General features: G+C 45.1%; 2 protein-coding genes across 4 annotated transcripts in view; one reads left to right on the top strand and one right to left on the bottom strand.

Annotated features, from left to right (window-relative positions):
- Nucleotides 1–26,626, top strand: part of borcs8 (BLOC-1 related complex subunit 8) — a 78,879-nt gene that overhangs the window by 16,695 nt on the left and 35,558 nt on the right. For 2 of the 3 annotated variants that reach the window (XM_048559684.1, XM_048559683.1), the window contains exon 6: nt 3,745–3,842. Coding sequence is in view for 1 of the 3 variants with exons in the window: in XM_048559682.2 (XP_048415639.1) it covers nt 3,745–3,831 (87 nt within the window). In the remaining 2 variants the exon portion in view is untranslated. Of the gene's footprint in view, nt 1–3,744; nt 4,350–26,626 lie in introns of those variants that run through there. The other variant, XM_048559682.2, reaches the window with a different exon arrangement.
- On the bottom strand, nt 155–15,901 carry tmem221 (transmembrane protein 221). Its single transcript, XM_048559681.2, has 3 exons — nt 15,533–15,901; nt 7,401–7,486; nt 155–1,138 (listed from the first exon to the last, which is right to left on the bottom strand). Exons 1-3 carry the CDS (start codon nt 15,844–15,846, stop codon nt 639–641), a joined length of 900 nt encoding a protein of 299 aa, XP_048415638.1. The 5' UTR covers nt 15,847–15,901; the 3' UTR covers nt 155–638.

Below are 26,626 nucleotides of genomic sequence, written 5' to 3'. Positions count from 1 at the left end.
ATCATGACCACAAGCTGCTGGACTGTATGCAGTAACCCCTCCCCCCCGTTAGCCACATGTAAACAGCAGCTTGCTCGTAATTTCACCCTGAGTTTTGTGAAATTGCTACATTTTGTGCATGATTAATCTCAATGTAGAAAATCAGAATTGCAACTTAGTGTTAAGTAATGTTTTAATGAGAAAGTTTACATTCTTGCTCACCTTCTCCTGCCCTGGAAGAGAACAGTTAAATCTCCAGATTCTCATTCCTTTAGTAAATTGTTAAAAGATTTTGAAGTTTTTTTTGTATACATTTCCTTTCAAACCTTAATCCAATCATCATGTCCCTCTCTTTATTTCTCTTCTGAACTTTGTTCGATTCTGATTCTCCCTACATCTTTCTCCATCGCTCCTTTCCTCCATGTTTGGTTCAGGAAGTTAGTCCTGTCATTTACTGACATGCCAAATACCCTGTTGCCTGAACCCTGCAATGCCAAAGCCAAAATCTCTCTCTGACCTGAACACTGAGGTTGTAGGGGAGCAGAGGGGGAAATAGGTTTAAGAAGTCTTCACTAACGGGGTCATGCATGCTCCTGTGGGATCTGTGCCAGTGTTGCCAATCGCCACACCAGCCTGATTTCTGCTGGTTGACACTGAGCTCAGACTAGTGTTGAGTCTTTCCGACATACGGTCCCCTTGTGTGCCAGTACCCGCCTCATTTCATGTGTCACCCCGTCCCAGGGTCCGGTGCTAGGCATGCTGCGTCCTGCTGAAAGCGCCCGGGCATGGCCATACCCATCCCGTCCAGTTGGTGTGGCTCCAGCTCGGCTTGCCGATGTGGCCACGTAAAAGGCTTTCTGCTCGCGGTAGCGTTCGTAGGCTGTCTCCCTGCGAAAGGCAGGCAAATGTGACTCCTCATCCTCCTCGACCTCGGCCCGGGGATCCGAACGCTCCGGCTCTGGCCAGCCACCCCTTGGAGCGCGGTTATTCTCGAACATGGTGGTGCTGTGCTCTGGGAGTCGGCTCCTGTCAGTGCACCGAGCCTTCACCACGGCGTGGATGATGATGATGAAAAGCACCAACACCCCAGCGGCAAGGACTCCAGCACTCGCCATTGCACTCTCCTTCTCAAACTCCAACAACACGTAAATGGAGAACGCTGGAAAAGAAAGCACAGGCATCTCCATATAAAATCTCACAGACCCGACAATAAGGTACAGCCCAAATCTCTGAGCTTTAGGACTGCAGCCTGGCAAAATCCAGGAGCTGCTCCTTTCAGTTCATTGCTTTTTGAGTCTACCTAAGGTCAACATCTGAGATACTGAGACCAGCTATGGTACAGGGTGAGGTACAGAGTAAAGTTCCCTTTATACTGGCCCATCAAACACTTGGAAAACAGTTACAGCATGGGGCTAGTTACAGAGTAAAGCTGCCTCTGCACTGTCCTCATCAAACACTCACTGGACAGGGACAGCACTGGGTAAAATTCAGGGTAAAAAAACACTTTTAAACTCAAAATAATCTGCAAATAAAGTTCCCCCGACATTGCCCCCATCAAATACTTTCATGACAGGTGCAGCACATGGTTGGACAGAGTAAACCTCCCAGCCCAGCCACAGAAGGGATCGTCATTTGGCTCCTGGGAGACTATCATAACAGCTACATAGGATTAAAGCTCTTAGCAGTGTGAGACAGAGGCATATTCACATTACAATCCAGTTTGAGCACTGCCTCTCGTAGTTTAGTGAGATTGCACTCTAAATTGACCAGAATGAAAGTGGGGCACAAATAGTTAAATTATGAGAAAAGGTTGCCCTGATTAGCCCTGTGTTTTCTTGAATATGATAGATTAAATTGTAATGTTCAAGATGATTTACAAGTTCATAGGCTCATTAGAGAAATAATTCTTTCTCATGGGGGAGCCTGGTACAGAGGATGATATCAGGAAACAGTGCACAAAAATGTTAGTGCAATGTGAAACTCTGTCCCCTCCAAATTGCTGTAGATGCTGGGAACTGATTATGTGGTTCAAATTGAGAATGAAAGCTTTTGGTTGGTCAAGACTTTGAAGGACTATAAATCCAAGACGGGACGATGGAGTTGAGAGACAGATCAGCTATGAACTACTTAGAGTCATACAGCATGGAAACTGACCCCTTGATCCAATTCATCTGCACCAACCAGACATCCCAATTTGACCTAGTCCCATTTGCCAGTGTTTGCACATATCCTTCTAAACCCTTCCTAATCATGTAGCCACCCAGACGCCTTTTAAAAGTTGCAACAGCCTCTACCATGTCCTCTGGCAGCCCGTTCCATACACATACCACCCTCTGCGTGAAAAAGTTATCCATCAGGTCCTTTTTAAATCTTTCCCCTCTCACCTTAAACCTATGCCCTCTAGTTTTGGATTCCCCTATCCAGGATGGAAAAGATGGTGGCTATTCCCCCTATCCATGCCCCTCATGATTTTATAAACCTCTATAAGGCCTTCTGTCAGTCTCTGACACTCCAGGGAGAAAAGCCCCAGCCTATTCAGCATCTCTTTATAGCTCAAATTCTCCAGTCAGCGCAACATCTGAGTAGATGTTTACTGCACACTTTCAAGTTTAACAAAATCTTTCTTATAGCAAGGAGACCAGAAAAGTATGCAGTATTCTAAAAGTGGCCTTACTGATATCCTGTACAGCTGAAACATGACCTCCCAACCACTTGAATGGCAGAACTAGCTCAAGGGGCTGAATGGCCTCCTCTTGCTCCACGTACTGGAATCCTGTTAAAGAGGATCTGGTCTGAGGCTAGAGAACCTCATTTTGCCCAGCATGCTTAGCTATATTTTTAAGGTTCCAAAGCAATTCCCCATATATTTGCTACTGCTTGACCCTCTGAGAAATTTCAACCATTGCTCCTGTCAGCTTATATCAGTTGAAGGGATTACTTTCAATTTTGTGTTTTACAGTTCAGTTGTCTTGCCTGTATCTTGAAACAGGAAGACTGACCCTAGTTTCAAAACTGCTCTTCAGATTTGGAGTTTTCTCTCAGACACTTCTCTTTGTACAGCTTTAGATCAAAATGCCATTTCAAAGTGTCCTTCACTTAGAGGAGTCAGCAGTGATTTGTCACTGCTCTGACTGGAAGGTTGTGGGTTTAATACTCTGGAACTGTGTGCCCCTGATCTGGGTTGAAATGGCCCCCACAAGGGAATGGTGCACTGTCAGAGGTGCTGACCTTTGGATAAGATGTCAAACCAAGATCCTTCCTGCCCTCCCTTTCCTCAGAGCCCTAAATGGATTCACTTTTTAATTACAGCAAACTTTTTATTAATCGGACCAGGAGTTAATCAAGACAGCCACATAATCAATGTAAAAACACACATTAAGAAATAGAAACATAATGCAAGGGATACACACATCACTGTTATATTTTGTTTACAGTATAAATCACTTAAACAATAATGCAACTTTAAATAAAACTTATCAGCAGAGAGCCTTCTCACTCACACCTTTGACTGATCTGACATTGTGGAGATCGTAATAATACGGAAACTTCTGGTATTTGAGGGATATAATTTTTACCAGTTTATTAAGAGTGCTGGTTCATAAAGTACCAGTTAAAACAAAGTTTGCTGTATTTAACTTTTCTTTTGAAAGTGTTGATCATCAGCTTGTGCCCTCTGGACTTTAGGGTCAATGTTTACCTAACAGGATCGTTTTCCCACTGAGTCTGACACTAACGTGGCTGATGTTTGGTTTGGTTTCTCTGCAGTGTTGGATGGTGTATTCAGTGAACAATGGTCGCAAAGCTCGTTCTGGGTCGTGCGAAGAAAAGGAATCAGATGGAATAAGGTTCTGAAAGAGTTGGACAGTTAACGGCACTGGTGTATCTACGCGTGGGTGTGTTTGTATGCGTATTTTCACAAGCATAAGATACCTTTTTACTTTGCCGAACGCAACTTCTCATTCTTCCCGACGGCAGTTTACAACAGCACTGATGTGGAGAAGCTAACTGATATGATTTCCCAATGGTCTGTCTCTCCGTTCCCTCAAAAACGCTTATGCTCAGAGAATGAAGAACTAATTTAAGTTACTGTATGAAGGAAATCTGCTCCCTTTATCGTCCTGGCTAGCTACTCCCTCTCCGTGGTACCAAGAAGGCACAGGTCTGTTTCCTGCATTTGCTAAAATATCCTCACTTCCAATCTCAGGATACAGAGACCGTTGAGAACAGAAGCTGATCGAGGAAAGGTGGTTGTCATTTCTTGTATGGGTTCGCCTTGACTGAAGCATCCTGTGCATGTTACAGTAATAAATAAATGGATGGAGAGAGAGCGAGACAGGTCAAACTGCTTTGGTTTTCTATCTTCGTCACAGGTTGGTAACGCCATTGCATACTTTAGTCTAGGTCGTGCTTCACCAATTCCCTGTAACCCTGCACTAGCTTACATTGAATGTTATATAACAGGAAGAGGCCATTCAGTCCATTGGGTATCTGCAAATGTTTATGCTCCACAGGAGTCTTCTCCCTCCTTTTATCACTCTATCACTGTCTCCCATCCCTGGCCCTCTTATGTTTATCCAACTTCTCCATGCATCAATTCTGCACATGTTGATCATGCCCTTTGGTCGTAAGTTCCACAGTCTCTATTGAAAGAAGCTTATCCTGAATTTCATAGTATCCCTGCAGTGCAGAAAAAGGCCACTTGGCCCAATGAATCTGCACCAACCCTCCGAAGAGCATCCCACCCTCCCACCCCAGCCCCCTAACCTTGCATGTAGGGTGTTTATCATGGCCAGTTCATTTCACCTGCACATCTTTGGACTTTGGGAGGAGACTGGAGTACCCGGAGGAAACCAGCACAGATACAGGAGAACGTGCAAACTCCACGCTCACCCAAGGCTGGTATCGAACTTGGGTTCCTGGCACATTGAAGCAACAAGTGCTAACCACTATACTGTCCAATTTATTGGAGACTTATATTTGTGTAGCTCTGGTTTCCTTCTCAAGTGGAAATACTTTCTCTTCATTTTCCTACTAGGTTACTCCTCCACCATCTCTACAGGAGAGAGTCCAAGCTTGTTCAGTCTTTCAGGATAACAAAGTGTGGGGCTGGATGAATGCAGCAGGCCAAGCAGCATCTTAGGAGCACAAAAGCTGACGTTTCAGGCCTAGACCCTTCATCAGAAAAGCTATTCTGATGAACGCAATCAGAAAAGCTATTCTGATGAAGGGTCTAGGTCCGAAACGTCAGCTTTTGTGCTCCTAAGATGCTGCTTGGCCTGCTGTGTTCATCCAGCTCCACATTTTGTTATCTCAGATTCTCCAGCATCTGCAGTTCCCATTATCTCAGTCTTTCAGGATAATTATTTTTGTTAACTTTTTCATGGCAAGTGGGTACCACTAGCAAGGTCAGCTTTTATTGCACATCCCCAGTTGCCCTGCAGAAGGTGGAGGTGAGCTATCGCCTTGAACTGCTGCTGTTGTTGGGATATTGAGATATTATGTCACAGGGTGGCAGGTTGTGGGGCGATTCTTGCGATTTGCCTGTACCTACTGAGGTGCTGATTTCAGTGCTAAGTATCAAAGCGAATAGCACCTCATTTCCACTCGGGAACTCTACAGCCTTCTGAACTCAATCAAGTTCAACAAGAAAAAAGGGCTTGAGGCACCTTTTCCCTTATCCTTACCCCAAGCCCCACATACCAGGCCTTGTTATCACTTGCTCTGCTATTACACACACCCCATCGTTACCCACTAATAGTCCCCATCAGCAGCTATTCATTCTCCCAGGCTGATTGTTATCCACTTCTTAGACTGTCCAACTGTTCTTCTCTCTCTTTGGGCTCTACTCCACTTACATTTACTCTCTCTCTCTCTCTCTCTCTCTCTCCCCCCCCCCCCCCCCCCAACCACCCTATCTTCTGCATTAAAAAAATTTCTTAGCTATCATCTGTTCTGAAAGAGCAGTCACTGCACTTGAAGCATTAGCTCTGATTTCTTTCCACAGATGCTGCCAGACTTGCTGAGCTTTTCCGGCAATTTCTGTTTTTATTCCTAATTTCTAGCATCAGCTGTTCTTTCAGTTTTTACTTAGAACATCAGTAGGATTCTCTGACCCTGACCTAACCAAGTGCAACCTAAGGTGCTGCAGGGTTCACCACCCTAAGGTGGCTCCCACTTACTTGCTGGAGGTTGTTTTCGGATTGGAGTTGGAGAGCAAGAGGAAATGGGTGAGGCCATCTGATTGTTTACTGGGCAAACTCCCCCTTTTATTCTCCAGGCAATACTGACAGTCCTGCTAGTGACCACGGGTCAGCAACCTGGCAAACAGTGAACTGGGACTGACTGTGATCCCACTTCTCCAGACACTGCCACCTCTGCTGGTCTAACAGGTTGCTAAGCCTCTCCGTCTAGTCTCACAGGATAAATGGCCAATTGCCTGAGGCTTGAGAATGGGTGATGTGGTTGCCAATGGGTTTGAAAGGAAGTATTTGCTGATATATACTGCCTTCTGCATTTTTTTGGACATGGCACTGTGCTGAACACCTGATGATTGAAATATAGCCATCCCTGTACAGGAAACGTGACACAGCAAGATCCCATAAAATAACAATGAACAGTTTGCTCATTGTTCTGATAGTGGCAAAAATGAAGGTTGTGTATTGTCCAGGAATGTTCTGTTCCTCAAAAAGAGTACCATAGGATCTGTTCCCTCTGGTGACATGTGGAAACAGCATCAGTTTAAAGTCCCTGACAAAAGGTGGTACCTCTGACAATGCACCAATCCCTTAGTACTGCACTGGGCAGTGTCCGCTTGCATTGTGTTTAAGACTCTGGCATGGGGATTGAACCTCTGGTCCTACAGACTCCAAAAGAGAGAGCTATGCACTTGAGAAAGAAATAACAAAGTGTGAAGCTGGATGAACACAGCAGGCCAAGCAGCATTTTAGGAGCACAAAAGCTGCTTGGCCTGCTGTGTTCATCCAGCTTCACACTTTGTTATCCCGGATTCTCTAGCATCTGCAGTTCCCATTATCTCTGACCACTTGAGAAAGACTTGTGTTTCTGTGATGATCTCAGGACATTGCAAGATGCTTTACAGCTAGTTAGTTGCTTTTTGAAGTATAATCACTTGTAATGTAGGAAATGCAGCATATCATTTGTGTGCAACAAGTTCCCACGAACAGCAGTGGTATAATGACCAGATGAGCAAGTGTTTATGGGGAAGAGGGGGTGGGGAGATAAATATTGATGCAGGACAATGTGGAGAACTCCCCTTGCTTGTCTTCAAAATGGTGCAGTCTAATCTTTCACATCTCCCCAAGTGGCTCTTAGCCTAGTGTCTCATTCGAAAGAGAGCCAAGGTGACGTCTCGGTTGTTGTGTGCGGGAGTGTTTGGGGGAGGATGTTGTTTCACAACGTACCTGCCAGATATACGATAACACCCAGACAGAACGCACTGAGGGCCACATGGCGGGAAGGGCGGCTATTCAAGAGAATCCAGTCAGATCTGGAACGGAAGAAACAGAGCCACAATCAAAATACTCACTGAGAGCAGTTATATACAGTTTTACACAAGTAATACTTACAATAGTGCATCTGCTACAAAGTTACTGATCTTTTCTTTTATATTCCTCTGTGACCCAGACCTTCTCAGTTTTTGTGGTGTCCTTAAATCCATCAACATTCAGATGTCCTAACCAGACCAACTCCTGCTTAATTTCCCCAGTTTTAATCTCTTCATTAGTAGTGACTCTATCTTCAATTGCCATGTTCCGGAGCTCTGGAGTCTCCTCCTTAACCTACCTTCCCTTATCCCTCATTGAAGAAGCTTTTCACGGCCTACTTCTATGTTTTCCTAAATGGCTTGATGCCAGACTTTATTGGATAATGTTCTTGTGGAGTGCCTCGAGATGATGTAATATTTTTGAAGGTGCTATAAACATGGAATTTGATCTGAAGCCTTAACAGCTTCCCTGCATTGGGATGCCTTATTTTCCCTTCCAATTCTATTTTGATTTAGTCCTTACCCTCTCCCCTCACTCTCTCATTCGTGTAAATGTTGCCCCAACCAGGCCTTGGCTTGGCACTGGTCCTTTGGTCACATGGGTACTTTCCTGGTGGTGGAGTATTAATAAAGTTATTTACACAACTCATGTTTCTCTGTGTCCTGCAGCTACACACACACACACACGGGAGGCTAGAGGACAGAAAGAAAAAGCAGACCTATGTGATGATAAGGGATAGTAAGAACTGCAGATGCTGGAGTCAGAGATAACACAGTGTGGAGCTGGAGGAACACAGCAGGCCAGGCAACATCAGGGGAGCAGGAAAGTTGACATTTTGAGTTGGGACTACCTGTGATAATAAGGCCTGATGTATGTGGGGGTTGGGGTAAGTACATGGGCGAAGGTGTCTCGAGCCTTAAAATTGTTGAAATCAATATTGAGGCTAGAAGGCTAGCGAGTTTTGAGAAGATTTGTAGCTCAGGTTGAGGTTCTGGATGTAAGTTTGCTTACTGAGCTGGAAGGTTAGTTTTCAGACGTTTTGTCACCATTCTAGGTAACATCATCAGTGAGCCTCCGACGAAGCGCTGGTGTTATGTCCCGCTTTCTATTTATCTGGTTAGGTTTCCTTGGGTTGGTGATGTCATTTCCTGTTCTTTTTCTCAGGGGATGGTAGATTGGCTCCAAATCAATGTGTTTGTTGATGGAGTTCCGGTTGGAATGCCATGCTTCTAGGAATTCTCGTGCGTGTCTCTGTTTGGCTTGTCCTAGGATGGATGTGTTGTCCCAATCAAATTACCACCCACTTCACTTTCAATAGCAAAACCTACAGACAAACCAATGGAACACCCATGGGATCTCCAATATCAGGGCTCTTAGCAGAGGCAGTAATACAGAGACTCAAACAAACAGCTCTGCCAATCATCCAACCCAAACTTTGGGTCTGCTACGTGGATGACACCTTTGTCATCACTAAACAAAACAAATTAGAGGAATCTTTCAAGACCATCAATAATACCCTTTACTGGCATAACATTCACAAAAGAGGAGGAAAACAACATCAAACTGCCATTCCTAGATGTCACAGGAGAGCGAACAGCCAATGGGGAACTTCAACCCAGCGTCTACAGGAAAACAACACATACGGACCAAATACTGAACTACAGGAGCAACCATCCCAACACCCACAAACGAAGCTGCATTAGAACATTATTCCAACGAGCCACCACACACTGCAGCACAAAGGAACTACGCAGAGCAGAGGAAAATCACCTATACAGCGTATTCAAAAAGAATGGGTACCCAATGAACACAGTCTGCCAATTTCTCAGTAACAAACCCAAACAAACAGACAAAATGTGCCCAGAAACCATAACCACTCTCCCCTACGTCAAAGACATTTCCGAAATGACTGCCAGACTACTCAGACCTCTTGACATCAGGGTAGCCCACAAACCCACCAACATACTAAAACAGCAGTGAGTTTTGAGAAGATTTGTAGCTCAGGTTGAGGTTCTGAATGTGAGTTTGCTCGCTGAGCTGGAAGGTTAGTTTTCAGACGTTTCGTCACCATTCTAGGTAACATCATCAGTGAGCCTCCGACAAAGCGCTGTTGTTATGTCCCACTTTCTATTTATGTGTTTAGGTTTCCTTGGGTTGGTGATGTCGGCTTCGTCGGAGGCTCACTGATGATGCTACCTAGAATGGTGATGAAACGTCTGAAAACTGACCTTCCAGCTTAGCGAGCAAACGCACATCCAGAATGAAAACAGCAGCTAATGAACTTAAAAGACCCTATGCAGACAACAAGCAAAACGAAAGTCATTTACAAAATACCTTGCAAGAACTGTGACAAACACTACTGGACAAACAGGCAGAAAGCTAGCCACCAGGATACATGAACATCAACTAGCCACAAAACGACATGACCCACTATCACTAGTATCCTTACATACAGATGAGGAAGGACACTACTTTGATTGGGATAACACATCCATCCTAGGACAAGCCAAACAGAGACACACACGAGAATTCCTAGAAGCGTGGCATTCCAACCGGAACTCCATCAACAAACACATTGATTTGGAGCCCATCTACCACCCTCTGAGAAAAAGAACAGGAAATGACATCACCAACCCAAGGAAACCTAAACACATAAATAGAAAGCGGGACATAACACCAGCGCTTCGTCGGAGGCTCACTGCTGATGTTACCTAGAATGGTGACGAAACGTCTGAAAACGAACCTTCCAGCTCAGCGAGCAAACATATCTAGAAGGCAGTAGAGTTCCAAAGAGGAAAATGAAGTGCTGTTCTTCCAGCTTGTGCTGAGCTTTGCTGGGGCACTGCAGCCAGCCTGTGACACAGATGTTGGCCAGGGGCTAGGGTGGTCTGTTGAAGTGAAGAAATTTACAGCAGCCCTTTAACAAGGAGATGGATCTACTGAATGTCTTGTACACGGTTAATCGTGTGTCAAAAGTCTGGGTTTTCATTTCTGAATTCTGGAGTCTATTTAAATTTCAAGTCTGAACTCTTGATGGGTAGATTATCAAGGGATCTGGGAGCAAAGGATGGTCATGGAGTTGAAGTTAAGATCAGCCCTGATTTGACGAGTGTGGGCTCAAGGGCCTGAATGGCCTCATCCTATTCTTACATGTGACCTTTTCCTTGAATCTCTGGAGTCAACATTTTGTGAATATCTTCAGGCACATCATTATTTAATTAGGGGAAATGAATACGAAACCACTGTGGCAGTGAATTTTACACTATTGTAATGTAATGGAAGAATCAGAAGGCTGTTTGGTCCATCAATCATTTACTTATCCACATGCAAAGAATAACCAGGGATTTTAGCAAATTCCGGACAAAACTGCAAGCAATACAAACCTTTTTAAGGGACTTCTTGAGAATCAAAAATTGTTGCAGAGTTAGTGGATTGGTTGGGCAGCTTAGAAGGCAGTAGAGTGCGTTTGCTCACTGAGCTGGAAGGTTAGTTTTCAGACGTTTCATGTCCCAAAACATCCATGAATTGGAGAGGAATTTCTTCAAGGTTCATTTTCTTATATTTGAGTAGTTATTTATAAGCCAACTTGTGGTGGAATCCTGTTTCTGGCGTCAGCTGTGGATAGTACACCCATATGGGTCTTGGTTCAGGGATTGAGCACAAAAAAGTTTTCTGATTCTCCAGTGCAGTACTGCTAACCTTCAGGTGCAATGTTTTCCTGAAGTCCCATCTGCCTGCATGGCTGAATGCAAAGGATCCCATAGCACTGTTTTGAAGAACAGCACTCCTGAAAGCCTGGCAAATACTTACCCTGCAGTCAATATTTATATGGCTGTTTTGGGAGATGGCTGTGGATAAACTGAATTTTGTGTTTCTTACAATGCAACACTGACTACACATCAAAAGTATTTCACTGGCTGTAAAGCACTTTGAGAGATCAGTGATTGTGAAAAGCGTTATATAAAGTCAAGTCATTCTTTGCTTTGTTATGTGGCTCGGTGTGAAACTGAAAAAGCTCCTGTGAAGTATCTGAAGATACTGCATTATGTTGAGGACATTTTATATGCAGCTTCGTTTCCAGAAATGCTCCGGAGGAGCTTTGTGAGGTATTCTTATATGGAATGGCTTTACACTGTGACCTGACGAGTCCTTTCACCCAATACTTTTTCGATGTTTTCTCTCCTTCCTCTGCCTCTTCCAATCTGAAACCAAAACCACCCCCAACCAAACTGCGATTTTAATTGAATTCTTGTTAAACAAAGTCAGTGGCAGAGTAGCAACAAGTGATGGATTGAAGTAAGTTCACACACACTGAGATTCTGTTTCAAAACAGTTATTGCAAACTGGCAATGGCCACAGAGCAGACAGGTTTAAGGTGGCACGTTCATTCTGCACAGGGCCAATCTGGCTCCCTACTAGAGAGGCCAGTCCTGGGGGTCTGCCTATTGAAGAAAGGCTCACACAAAGACTGCGGCTCATTATACTCCCTGCTCACGCAACTCAGAGCTTTCTCCTATGTTATGACTGATTACAGAACTAGGTTTCTCAGCAAAAGCAGCCTGTTCTTTAGACAAGCTCAATCTGTGCTGCCTCCGTTCTTGCATGCCCTGACTGTTGTGATGTAGAGAGATAGACGCAGACAAGCAAATAACTGAATCACCGCACTCCTGGGGAGGCAGAGAAGCCATCTTTTAGACAAGATAATAACTTAGGTCCTATCTGCTCTCCCAACTGGGCATTAACAATCCTCTGGTCACTATTCCCATAAAAAAAAGCAGGGCAATGCTCCCCACTAACTTGGCCAATATTTATCCCTGAACCAACATCATCAAAAAAAAACCCGGCCATTGTCTTGTGCAAAACTTAGAAGTTGTGTTTCCTATATAATTCCATATTTGTGCTCCAGAAGTACAGGAGTTAGTTTATACTCTTTTGAGTCAGGACTGAGGATAAAATCAGTGAACATGAATATTGAGCAGTTACTATAATGACCAGACAATATATTACCAGCATTAAACTTGACAAAGATTCGAACATCAGCGGGCTTCCTTGCTATGATTTGCAGTATTCATCCTACGGCCCAGTAGCCACAGAGTGTTGTTCTCCAAGCAACACAACCTGACCTGGACTGTGACTCATCCTGGCCAAGGGCTGAGCCCACATTGCACGGTTCGCACTGGAGTTATACAGCAAACAGACTGAACCAAGCACATGTTGCCTTCTCAAGGTGACTTCACAGAACTATGTGCCACTCTGCTGTGGACTGAACAGGACTTATATTCCAGTGGTTCAAACCAAAATTACTGGAGAAACTCAGCAGGTCTGACAGCATTTTGTGGAGAGAGAAACAGAGTTAATGTTTCAAGTATGACATAAGATTCGTATCAGATGCAAAACATTACCTCTCTCTCTTGCTGTACAGATGCTGCAAGACCTGCTGAGTTTTTCCTGTTTTTTACTTTCAGATCTCCAGCACCTTGTTTTCATTTTATTGTGCTTATCTTTTATCTAGACTAGGACAGTGGATTGGTTAAAGAATAAGAGGCCATGGAATTGACAGAGGAACACAGCAGGCCAGCAGCATCAGTGGAGCAGGAAAGCTGATGTTTCAGGTCGGGACCCTTCTTCAGAAATCTGAATAAGGGTCCCCGACCAAAAACATCAACTTTCTTGCTCCTCTCATGCTGCTTGGCCTGCTGTGTTCCTCCAGCTGCATACTGTGTTATCTTTGACTCCAGCATCTGCAGTTCCTGTGATCTCTGAGTGGAATTGATGGAGTTGCCCTTGCAATCAATTGGCATGGACAAGACAGAGTGAATGGCCTTCTGTGCTGTGACAGTTTAGTCGTTCTTGTTGGGTCTAGTCTTATGTCATCCGCATGGATGGAAACTCAGTGAACCCGTCTGCAGCCAACATCACAGCCTGAATCTGTATCCTGTTTACTGCTGGAAGACTGGAACATTCCCTGGTTTAATGAATCTGGCAAACTTGTTTCATTATTGCCACGATGTCTGCATCAGGCATCAACATTATGGTGCGCTGCCCAGACTTTAGCCAACCGCCCACCTCTAGTCAAGCAAGTTGGTGTGTGACTGGAGTCACATGGACCATTGTTGTTCATGACAACAAAGAAGTCAAGGCCAAAATGTAGAAGGTGAGTGTATGGAACGAGCTGTCAGAGGAAGTGGTGGAGGCTGGTACAATTACAACATTTAAAAGGCGTCAGGATGAATAGGAAGGGTTTAGAGACATATGGGTCAAATGCTGGCAAATGGGACTAGGTTAGTTTAGGATATTTGGTCGGCATGGACGAGTTGGACCGAAGGGTCTGTTTCTGTGCTGTACGACTCTAAGAGATAAAGCTCTGGAAGCTAAAGGGGTCAAAGGGTATGGGGAGGAAGCGGGAACAGGGGACGGAGTTGAATGGTCATTGAATGGTCGAGGGGGTCAAAGGGCCGAATGGCCTGCTCTTGCTCCTTTTTATCACGAATGAACCTGTTTCGTGGTCCAGTTTCTCATCTCTATACTGTCTTCAAATTCTTACATTGCCACAATGACGTTTAAATTTACATGCTGAGGATTTTCAGTTTAAGCCTGGCTTTCAGTCACACTAATCCTGTGCACAATGCTATAAAAACAGGGGCATGTTTGCACATGTATTGCTGCCTCGCCCCTTTAGTTAGATTTGACCCAGAGATGAGCCTTGAGCCATCGCTGAGACTACCTTTTCCTGACGACCGCATTGTCTGCCTTTTTCCTCACCTTAGCTTCTAAATCGCTGAAGCCTTCATCTCTACTTCTATTACCTTGGAACTCAACTGTTTCAACCGCCCACAGTCTAAACCCCCTCTCCCCATAAACTGAGGCAATCCAAAACTCTCAGTTTGAGCCCCCGTGCTCACCAACGTACACTGGGTTCCCAATCAAAAAATGCCTTGATTTGAAAACTTTAAATCCTTGTTCACAAATCCCTTCATGGTCTGGTCTCTCCTTGACGCTAATCTCCAGCCTGACAATTCACCCAGCTGTCATCAATCCCCCAAAACTTGGCCTGCAGGCAACCTCTAATTTAATCAATTCACCACTGAAACGGACATAACATGGTGTAGAGCTGGATGAACACAGCAGGCCAAGCAGAAGCAGAGGAGTAGGAAAGCTGACGTTTCGGGCCTAGACATTTCTGATGAAGGGTCTAGGCCCGAAACATCAGCCTTCCTGCTCCTCTGATGGTGCTTGGTCTGCTGTGTTCATCCAGCTCTACACCTTGTTATCTCAGATTCTCCAGCATCAGCAGTTCCTACTATCTCTCACCACTGGAACAGAGGTGAGGTCCCAATCTTTGGAATTCCCTCCCTAAAATCCTCTCCCCCCCCCCCCCGCTCTCCTCCTGTAAGAGGGTCCTGAAAACCTTCTTCTTAGATAAAACATTTTTGTGGGGAATGAGCTGCCAGAGAAGGTGGTGGAGGCTGACACAATTGCAACATTTTAAAGGCATCTGGATGGGTATGTGAAAGGTTTAGAGGGATAGGGGCCAAATGCTGGCAAATGAGACTCGATTAATTTGGGATATCTGACCGGCATGGACGAGTCCGGCCCAAGGGTCTGTTTACGCGCTGTATATCTCTATGCCTTGTCCAATTATCTCATGTGGTTTGATGTCAAATTTTGCTGAATAAAGCTCTAGCAAAGCTCCTTGGGTTTTTTTTTACAGCATCATCGGCGCAATATCACCAGAGGGCCATAGATTCAATTCTCACCTGCCCCAGAGGTGTTACCTTGGACAAAATAATTTTTAAAAGATCTATAAATGCAAAAGGATGGGCACCAATTCAGAGGATTTGGAAAGCGCTAGCGCAGCTAGAATGGGACGAATGGCCTCCTCCTAGGTCGTCAGATTCCAGGATTCCACCCGGAACGATATGAAAACCTTGTGAACTTGTTCTGTAGCTTGTCAAAGCGAGTCTCCACACACCAGATTTTGTCAGCTCGGTCCCCCTTGACAACTCCGGCTAAAAAGGCAGGGTCCTGATCTCTGGTCATCCTTTTACCTGTCTGGTTGTCCCCCGCAGAGATCGGCGGCCAGGTAGCCTTGCATCAGGGCCAGGAGCAGGCAGCAGAGGTGCAGGGACACCGAGAGAGATGCCAGCCCCTGCGACACCGAGCGCAGGAGCCGCCGAGGCAGCCCGCCGGGCACGGGCGACAGAAGCTCACCCGGCTGCTGGCACCGCAGCTGGAGCAGGAGCACGGCCGACAGCAGGGCCATGAGGCCGGCCAGGGTCGCCAGCGAGTGCACGGCAGCCAGGCAGCGGTCCGTGGACAGGTACCCGGAGCCCGGAGCCGCCCTCCCCACCGCCGGCTGCATAACTGCATCAGCGTGAAACTTTTACACAAACTTTCCCTCTTAACTTCTGAAGCCCCTTCACTTCTTTAGAGCAGTCATTTCCGGTCATTTATTGCATTTTAAGTACACGGTTTGAAGTTAAAAAAAAACGTGTTTAGCATAAAATAATTAAATGAACTCAGACATTCTAATGAAAAAAATTACATTTATATAGCGCCTTTCACATATTTCGTGCCAAAACAGGTCAACGATGTAGAACAGTTACTGCTATCCAGAAGCAACAAATTTTCACACAGTAGTTTTCATAAACAAAAGTGGGAGTTTTGTTACTTATTGGCGAGGCCAGCATCTGATGTCCATTTCCGATTGCAACCTAGATTTTTTTCACTCATAGAATTGTTACTGTGCAGAAAAAGGCCATTCAGCCCATCGCGGTTCATCACTGAACATTTGACTTAGTGCCAATTCCTGCCTTTTCCCTTAGTGTAACGCATTGTTTCTATTTAAATAATGATCTAACACTAGCTTGAACCTGCCTTCATCCCATTTTCAGGGAGAATTATTCCACCCCCTAACCAGGTCAAGCTGTTGTAGTCCCAGAGGACTGTTCCCTCATTAGAGAGAGGCACTGGTGCTGACTTTAACCTTGGGAGAGGGGTGAGTTTGAGAAGCTGGCACTTGCATGGTAAGCTCAACCGGTAAGGGTCTAGGCCTGAAAAGTCAGCCTTCCTGTGCCTATGATGCTGCTTGGCCTGCTGCGTTCATCCAGCTCCACACCTTGTTATCTGGGAATGGAATATGTTCTACTGGCACCACTTTGCACATGAGGCAGCTGGCCAGCCAACTGAGATAACTGACCCCCTTCACACTCTGCATGAAAAAGAAATTTCTTCTCACCTTGTATTCGCTTCTTTTGCAAACCACTTTAAACCCATGACTTCTGCATCTTGATCCTTCAAGTAAGGGCAGTTTCCCCCTTTCCACTCTGTCCAGGCCCTTTATAATTTTCAAAACATCTATCAAATCTCCTCGTAACTTCTTTTCCAAGGAAAACAGAGCCCCCCTCCAGTCTTTGAAGTTTCCCATCCCCGAAATCATTCTTGTAAATTGCTCTGTGCTGTCATTAATGAATTCATGCCCTTTACAAAAGTGTGGTGCCCAGAACTGTACATGATGCCCCAGCTGAGGTTTGGCTAGTACTTTATGCAAGTCCAGTATCATGACATTGCTGTTATACTCAATGTTTCTATTAATGAAGCATAACACGGTGGCTCAGTGGTTTGCACTGCTGCCTCACAGCACCAGGGACTCAGGTTTGATTCCACCCTCGGGCGACTGTCTGTGTGGAGTTTGCACATTCTCCCTGTGTCTACATGGGTTTCCTCCCACAGCCCAAAAGATGTGCAGGGTAGGTGAATTGGCCATGCTAAATTGTCTGCAGTGTTCTGGGATGTTTAGGTTAAGTGGGTTAGAATGCAGGGGTAGGGGAACGAGTTAGGGTGGGATACTCTTTGGAGAGTCAGTGTGGACAAGTTGGGCCGGATGGCATATTTCCACACTGTAGGGATTCTGTGAAAGTACTGTATGTTTTATAACAGCTCTATCTAATCTGCCACCTTTACTGACTGATGTACCAATACACCCAGCTGTCTCTGCCCTCTGCACACTGTTTAGAATAATACCCTTTAATATATAGTCTTCCCATATTCTTTGCACCAGGAGGTAGCATCTTGTAATTTTCTGCGTTCAACTTCATCTGCCACCTGTCTGCCCACCCTAAAGACCAAACTCTGAAGAATTTCACTACAAACCTGCAATACTCCCTATTTCCCATTCCTCAGCCAAAGTTGTATCCATGTTGCAATTAGTTGCTTACTCCAGAGCTCTAACTTTTCTTACATGGAAATTGTGCATTGACACCTTTTGGAAGCCCAAGTACACCACATCAACAGAATTACACTCATCAATCCCTTCCAGCTATCTCTCTAAATAATTCCAGCAAGTAGAGACCTGAATGTGTCCATGCTGTCTTTTCCTAAGTAATCCACATTTCTCCAAGGGACTAATAACTCTATCCTGGATAATTGTTTCCCACTGTGACCCCATTTGGATTTTAAAACTGGCGACCACCCAGTGAATGGTGAGGAAGCAGGAGGAGACCCACAAGAGCAGGAGAAAGTGGCAGTGATGGTGTGGAGTCATTACTGTTTCTGAACACGCAACTCTGAAAGTTCAGTTTACAGGGGGTCCTCACCCTCACTTTGGGATAATCTGGAGTTTGTAATGTGTGTTAAGGAATTGAGGACGTCTAAAAAAGCAAGAAAGGCAGAGGACATTAAGTATGAGGTAGCTAGCTGATCATGTAAAAGAAGATTGCAAGAGCTTTTAGATATCTAAAAGGTAAGGGAGAGAAGCAAGAGTAGACATTGGACCACTAGAAAATGAGGCCAGAAATGTAGTAATGGGGAATGGGGAAATGACAGTGGAACTGAGTAGGTACTTTGCATCAGCTTTCACAGTTGAAGATGTCAGTAGCATACTAGAACTTCAAGAGAGCCAACGACAGAGGTGGTGCAGTGGCCATCACTTTGGAGAAGGTGCAGAGGGAGTTGACAGGTCTGAAGGTGGATAAATCACCTGGACTGGCTGAACAGCATTTCTGAAGAAGATAGCTGAGGAGATTGTAGAGGTATTGGTGGCGAACCTTCGGGTATCACTGGAGTCAGGGAGGGTCCTAGAGTACTGGAAAGTGGCTGATATAACACTCCTTATTAAGAAGAGAGGGAGGCTGAAGACAGGATGCAATAGGTCAATTAGCCTGACCTCAGCCACTGGTAAAATTTTAGAGTCTATTATTAAGGATGAATGTTATGGACTGTACCAAACCACCTCAAAATATATTGAGAAGATAGCCTGGAGACTACCTTTTTATTATTTTAAGGGTAAGATGTTGCATTCCAGATACAATTTGATTGGTCAAACTATTCGACTTTAAGCAAAACACACTGTATTTTTACATTCCACTGAAAATACAGACAATATAAAAATAAGAGAATTGGCTCAACCGTAACTCTATCAAAATGCTTAACAAAATATATGTATTAACTACTACTGATGAACTGATCCAATTTAGTAACATCCTATAAACACACCCTTGGCAAAGGCAAATTCAATAAAATACATTGTAACACATGCAATTCTAGCAGTAGGAAGAGAACCCCAGCTTTTAGCTGTATAGAGAGAGGGATAAGAGCTTCCTCATTCAGCCTCAAGACCCTAGCAAAAAAACCTCTTAAACACCCTCTTAAAGTCATAGTATCATCTCATGAGATTGCAAAGTACTAGTACAGGTAAAATAGGATTGAGGCAGCACAGCTTCATTATGGGGAGGTCATTCCTGAAAGACCTGTTGGAATTCTTTGAGGAGGTACTGAGCAATTTAGATAAAGGAGAACCAGTGGATGTGATCTATTTAGATTTCCAGAAGACCTTCGAGCCAGGAGCTGCGAAATAACATAAGTGCCCTTAGTACTGGCGGAAAGGTAGTGGCACGGTCAGAGGATTAGCTGACTGGAAACAGGCAGAGAGTGGGGATAAAGGGTTACAGAAAGGTAGCCAGTGACTAGTAGAGTTCCACAGGGGTCAGAGTTGGGACTACAGTTATTCATGTTGTACATTAAGGATCAGGACTAAGGAACTGAGGGCAATGTTACCAAGTTTGCAAAAGAAACAAAAATAGGTGGTGGGACAGGTAGTGTAGAGAATGCAGGGAGGTTGCAGAAGGACAGGCTACGCGAGTGGGCTAGAAATTGGCAGATAGAACACAATGTGGAAAAGTGCGAGGTCATGCATTTTGGTAGGAAGAATAGAGGTGTAGACTATTTTCTAAATGGGGAAATGTTTTGGAAAACTGAAGCGTAAAAGGCCTCTGGAGTTTTCGTTCAAAATGCTCTTAGGTTAATATGCAGATTCAGTTGTCAGTGAGGAAGGTAAATGTAATGTTATCATTCATTTCAAGAAGTCTAGAATATAAGTGCAGGCAAGATGAGGCAGTATAAGAATCTGCTGACCTGCATTTGGAATATTGTGAGCAGCTCTGGACCCTCTAAGGGTCTGAGGACCTAACCACAATCCTATCTAAGGAAGGATGTGCTGACATTGGAGGGGTTCAGAGGAGGTTTACAAGAATGATCCTGGGCCTGTGCTCGATGGAGTTTAGAAGGATGTGGGGGGATCTTATTGAAACTTACAGAATCCTGAAAGGCCTGGGTAGAGTGAACATGGAGAAGAGGTTTCCACTAGCAGGAGAGACTAAGAGCTAGGGGCACAGTCTCAGACTGAAGTGATGACTATTTAGAACCCTTGAGATGAGGAAGAATTTCTTTAGTCAGAAGCTGTTGCATCTGTGGAGATCATTGCCAGTAGAGAGGGCTGTGGAGACTAAGTCATTGAGTGTATTTATGACAGTGATACATAGGTTCTTGATTAGTGAGGCAAGCAAGGGTTATGGGAGAAGGCAGGAAAATGGCGTTGTGAAACATATCAGCCATACTTGAATGGTGTAGCAGACTCAATGGGCTGAATGGCCTAATCCTGCTCCTTATTTTATGGTTTATTTAATGTTTTGCTCAGAAGGGCTCCCCTGCACTTCAAAATAGTGGGCAGAATGTCCTGGTCCCAGAGGTGGCATCTTTAGGTTGGAAGAGGCATTGAATTAGCTGATGTACCAGGTGATTAGGTGATGTACCAGTCTCCTGCTGCCTTCTCACCTCCACCACAAATTACATCTGGGCTGGAAGGCCCATGGTAGACTATTTCATTCTGCCACCCTTTGTGGATCTTCAGTGGCCAATTACTAATGACGAAGTGTCCTCCTGCTGCTTCTGGCATGAACCCAGTTGCAGGCAGATCTGTCACGGTGCAGTATAGATGACAGCTGCTACTCCATGGGAAACCTTGTCAGCTTGGGATATGGGGTAGGCAGACTCTCAGTTAAAGAGCCAAGTCAAGGGTTTGGACATCAGGAAGTGAAAGGGAGGAAGGGCAGTGGTGCTGGAAGCCAACTCCCCCCAACCACAGTCATGGCTTCTGATCTGTTTGCTCCTGCTCTTTCTGCAATCCCTTCCCCATCCAACGTGAGAAATCCTACCCCACTGGAATCTCTTTTCCCCTGGTTCTCTGTATTCTGGAACTCAGGAGGTGCTGTTCTGCCAGCAATGACTGTGTTCTCTGGGGTGCTGCTGAGCAGAACAGTTGCCAGTCTCTAATTGGCCAGCAGATCTCACCGGGTGTGACTTATTCATGTCGGTATCAGAATTTATCACCATTCAGAACAGCTCGGCAGGATTCAGCGGTGGGTAACCTTTCTACATCTGCAGTCAATGTGCTGTAGTAGACCCACAAAACCCAGGAAGGACTGCCAGGATTCTGACCCAGGAAAACTGAAGGAATGACACTATGTTTTCAAGTCAGATTGATGAGTGTCTTGGAGGGGGAAGTATCGCTGGTGGTTGAAATAACTCCACGGAGGCCAGTATCCAATTACCCAGTCACGCTTAGTTCACATATGAACAGTGCTTGACTACAGTACTGCCTCATACAGAGCCAGGCACCATAGTGTCAGTATCCTTGACACTCTTGTTTATATCTGTCAGGCAGGGCTCCCAGATTGGACCAGGTTAACAGCCCCAATCAGGGAACTCCTATTCTATGATGTCCAGCTTGCTGACCTTGTTACACTCACTATAATGGCATTGCTATGTATATGCTGCCCTTGTCCTTCTCGATGGTAGTGATTGAGCATTTGGTTGTGCTGCCTAAGGAGCCTTGGTGAATACGTGTAGTACATTTTGTAGATGGTACACACTGCTGCTGCTGAGCGTCAGGGATGGGGTGAGTGGTTGTTGAAGGTGGTGGATGAGGGACCAAACAAGGGGGTTGCTTTGTCCCACATAGAGTTGATCTTCTTGAGTGCTGTTGGAGTTGCGCCCATCCAGCCAATTGCAAGGTACTCCATCACACTCCTGACTTGTACCTTGTGGATGGTGGACAGACTTTGAGGAGTTACTCGCTGCAGGATTCCTAGTCTCCGACCTTCTCTGATAGCCACTGTACTTATATGCCTAGTTACAATTCATTATCTGGACAATAGTGAACACCAGGAGTTGGATGATCAGAGGATATTAGTAAGAGGCTTCAATGGAGCTGTTCTAATTGTTTCACTGAGTGAGTGGAGTATTTCCAGAGCCAGGAGGATCAGTAACTGTAGCTGATTAGCTGATTGGCAATAAATGGCAAAACAATTTAGAGATGGAGCATTTTTTATGCAGTGAGTTGTGATGTGGAGCACAGTGCCTGAAAGAGCCAAGAAGAGAGATTCAACAGGAACTTTCAAAAGGGAACTGGATATATTTGAAAAGGAAAACTTCACAGGGCTAGGTGAAAAGGGAAACGAGTGGGAGGGATTGGGCAGCACTTTCAAATAGCAGGACACGATAGGACAAATGGCCTCCTTAGCAATAGGACCCTGTGATGATTCTATCATCTTCCTGAGCCAAATTAGTCATTTTTCCATCTTGAAGTCATAATATTATGGGTTCAAGTTCAAATCCAAGCACTCGAGCAGAAGAATCCGAGCCAAGGCTGCTGGTATAGTTTTGTAGGAACGCTTGGCTGCTGAGAAGGTTTTCAACTGATGTTAAACCTAGGCTCTGTTCGCCCTCTCATGTGGACTTAAAAGATGTCACTCTGTGGAAGGAGAACAGTTTCCCCTGATATCCTGATCAAAATTCATTTGTCAACTAAAATGACAAAAAACCGATTATTCGATCAGTATCACATTGCGGTTTGTGGGAGCTTGCTACACCTCAATTGGCTGCTGTGTTTCTTATGCTACAACACTGACAATACTTCACAAGTAGTTCCTTGGCTGTAAACTGCCCCAGGATGCCTTAGATCATTGGCAATATGATTGAAATTCATGATTTTCTTATTTCAAATTTACTAACTTCAAGTTCTGCGAAGAGAAGCATTTGACTATTTAGAATTTGAAATTTATAATTGGTAATCTCCCTTTAATAACTTGGAGAACCGAAACTATAAATGAAAAATTCAATACAAAATAAAATGAGTTTGTCAGCTTTGAAGTAAAAGCTGTGTTTGCTCCCCTAGGTTCAGATATTTTTATTCAAATAAAAAATAGCAAATTTGCAATGGATTCAATATTCAACATATTATTGTTTCGTTGTAACAGATAAGGTCCCTTTTCTGTTTGCTTTCTCGATTCTCCTTCTTCCCTTTACTCTTTTCTCTATTTCCCCATTTCCCCTCTTTCTCATTCTATTTTAATTATAAGTTGCTGATGTGCAGCCACTGACCCAGATGCAGTTTCCCTTCTTATTTCATTTGCATTGTCTAAGTTTCCCAGAGTTTCCATAGCAACGGAGATTAGCACGCAGCTCCAAACTGTGGGAACCTGATCCGAGAAGCGGAAAGAATTTGTGTTAACTGTTTAAGGGACTGAATGGAACTTATGCAGCACCATTTTAATTAAAATTAAAACCATTGCTTCTCACATTGGACCGAACCTGAGACCTGAATTCTGCCTCTCCATGAAAACGTGGAAGGGGCTCCATTATCCTGCTCATCTCCTTAATGTGCTGATTCAACCTGACTCATAATGTCACAAACAACAACCCCACCCCCACCCCCATTTCCCTCCCCAGGTACTCAACAGGGTGGCACAATGGCTCAGTTGATAGCACTGTTGCCTCACAGCACCAGGAGCCCCAGTTCGATTCCAGCCTCGGGTGACTGTCTGTGTGGAATTTGCCCATTCTCCTCGTGTCTGCGCGGGTTTCCTCCAGGTGGTCCAGTTTGCTCATGCAGTACAAAGATGTGTAGGCTAGGTAGACTAGCCATGCTAAATTACCCCATAGTGTCCAGGGATGTGTACTGTAGGTGGGTTGGCTATGGGGAATGCAGGGTTACTGGGATAGGGTAGGGGGTGGGTTTCGGTGAGATGCGCTTTGGATGATCAGTGTGGACTTGATGGGCCAAAGGTATCCACACTGTAGGGTTCTATAATCCAAGCTATTCTTCACCTGAGCGCAGATATGGATGCTGCAGGCTGTTCACTTGTGTAGGCATCACCGCAGTCAAATCTGATCATAGATTGTAGAATCATAGAATCCCTACAGTGTGGAAACAGACCCTTTGGCCCAACAAGTCCACATCAACTCTCAGAACATCCCACCCAGACCCAATCCCCCAATCTACACATCCCCAAACACTACGGGCAATTTAGCATGGCCAATCCACTTAACTGCACATCTTTGGACTGTGGGAGGAAAGCAGAGCACATGGAGGAAACCCACGCTGATACGGGCAGAGACAGTAGGAACTGCAGATGCTGGAGAATCTGAGATAATACGGTGTAGAGCTGGATGAACACAGCAGGCCAAGCAGCATCAGCGGGGCAGAAAAGCTGATGTTTCGGGTCGAGACCCTTCCTCAGAAATGGGGGAAGGGAAGGAGGTTCTGAAGTAAATAGGGAGAGAGGGGAAGGTAGATAAAAGATGGATAAAGGAGAAGATATGGTGAGAGGAGACAGACAGGTCAAAGAGGCAGGGTTAGAGCAAGTAAAAGAGAGTGTAGGTGGGGAGTTAGGGAGGGGATAGGTCAGTCCAGGGAGGACGGACAGGTCAAGGAGGCAGGATGAGGGTAGTAGGTAGGAGATGGGAGTGGGGCTTAAGGTGGGAAGAATGGTTAGGGAGGCGGGGATGAGCTGGGCTGGTTTTGGGATGCGGTAGGGGGAGGGGAGAGTTTGAAGCTGGTGAAGTCCACATCGATACGCCTTGGACTGCAGGGTTCCCAAGTGAAATATGAGAAGTTGTTCCTGCAGCTTTTGGGTGGCATCATTGTGGTAATGTGGGAGGCCCAATTCTCTCTGTGACTCCCTTGTCGGCTCCACACTCCCCTCCAGCCCCACCACACCCGGAGCATTTCCCTGAACTGCAGGAAGTGCTACACCTGCTCTCACATCTCCCCCTTCACGCCCATCCCAGGCCCCAAGAAAACTTTCTACATCAAGTGGATGCTCATCTGCACATCTGCTAATGTGGTATACTGTATCCACTGTTCCCGTTGTGGCCTCCTCACCTACGCTCAGTTTGCAACAAACAACTGCACCTCCCAGTCACGAACCATTCCGTAGATGACATGGCCATCCTGGGCCTCCTGTAGTGCCACAACGATGCCACCTGAAAGCATCTCAAAATCTGCTTGGGAACCCTACAGCCCATTGGTATCAATGTGGACTTCACAAGCTTCAAAATCTCCCCTCCCCTGACGTTTTTCCAAAACCAGCCCAGCTCATCCCAGCCTCTCTAACCATTCCTCCTACCTCAAGCCCCACCCTCATCTCCTACCCACTAACCTCATCCCATCTCCTTGACCTGTCAGTCCTCCCTAGACTGACATATCCCCCCCCAACTCCCCACCTACATTCACCTTTACTGGCTTCATCCCTACCTCTTTGACCTGTCTGTCTCCTCTCACCCTATGTTCTTCTTTATCCATTTTCTATCCGCCTCCCAGTCTCTCCCTATTTATTTCAGAATCCCTTTCCCCTCCCCCATTTCTGGAAAAGGGTCTCAACCTGAAACATCAATCTTTCCTGCTCCTCCAATGCAGCTTGGCAGACATGGGGAGAATGTGCAAACTCCACACAGACAGTCACCCGAGGGTGGAATCGTACCCTGGTTCCTGGTGCTGTGAGGCAACTGTGCTAATCGCTGTGCCACCCTAAATCTTTGTGAATAGCCAGCTGGCATCAAACAGAGCTAAGTGAAGGTAACAGCAGACTACATATTTTCATGGTCATGTTGCAGTTGAGTCAATTGAGAACATGTGAGTTTAAATCTCACCACATTCATTTGCAAAGTTTTGAAAAATTAATCCCTTGTTTCGAGAAGGGAAACTGCCTTCCTGCCCATGGTCTGCCCTCTATAGTGACCTTGCTAGCTAGTGCACTGCACAAGCAGACTGTCTGAGATTAAAGTACATGGGAGGTAGAAATAGGCTAATAAATGCAGACTCGCCGCGTCTCAATTTAAAAAATAACAAAATATATGCTGGATTCTGAAAGGGAATTGGCATTTTCACTGAACGAACAAATGAAACAATCTGGATAACAATTTGAGAGCTAGCACTGATTTGATAGGCTGAATGGTCTGCCACAATACTTTGTGTTCATGCAGGAGGTATTACTGCATTGTGATTGGGGAGGGCTGTCATAGAGTCATAGGGTCATACAGCACGGAAACAGGCCCTTCAGTCCAACCAGTTCATGCTGAACATAATCCCAAACTAAACTAGTCCCACCTGCCTGCTCCTGGCCTGTATTCCTCCAAACCTTTCCCATTATCCAAATGCCTTCTAAATGTTGCAACTGTACCTGCATCCTCCACTTCCTCTGGAAGTTCATTCCATGCGTAAACCACTTTCCCATTAAAAAAAATTGCCCTCATGTCTTTTTTAAATCTCTCTACTCTCTCTTTGATAATCTTCCCTTCATTTTGAAATCCCCCACCCTAGGGAAAAGACAATGACTATTAAATCTTTCTATACCCCTCATTATTTTATAAACTTCCATAAACTCACTCCTCAACCTCCTACACTCCAGTGAAGAAGATCCCAGCCTATCCAGCCTTTCTTTATAATTCAAACCTTCCATACCTGGCAACATCCTGGTAAATCTCTTCCTAACCCTCTCCATATCAATAATACCCTTCCTACAACA

This window comes from Stegostoma tigrinum, chromosome 30, assembly GCF_030684315.1.
Source record: "Stegostoma tigrinum isolate sSteTig4 chromosome 30, sSteTig4.hap1, whole genome shotgun sequence".
Taxonomy (NCBI): domain Eukaryota; kingdom Metazoa; phylum Chordata; class Chondrichthyes; order Orectolobiformes; family Stegostomatidae; genus Stegostoma; species Stegostoma tigrinum.
The sequence above is the reverse complement of the archived record's forward strand: the minus strand, read 5'-3'. Positions and strand labels throughout refer to the sequence as shown.

Excerpts from the sequence above, each read along its gene's own strand:
- tmem221 (XM_048559681.2), bottom strand. The coding sequence starts at position 15,846 with ATGCAGCCGGCGGTGGGGAGGGCGGCTCCGGGCTCCGGGTACCTGTCC. Across the intron at positions 7,487-15,532 it reads TGCGGGGGACAACCAGACAG|ATCTGACTGGATTCTCTTGA; the intron begins GTAAAAGGATGA and ends CTTCCGTTCCAG. Across the intron at positions 1,139-7,400 it reads TGTTATCGTATATCTGGCAG|CGTTCTCCATTTACGTGTTG; the intron begins GTACGTTGTGAA and ends TTTCTTTTCCAG.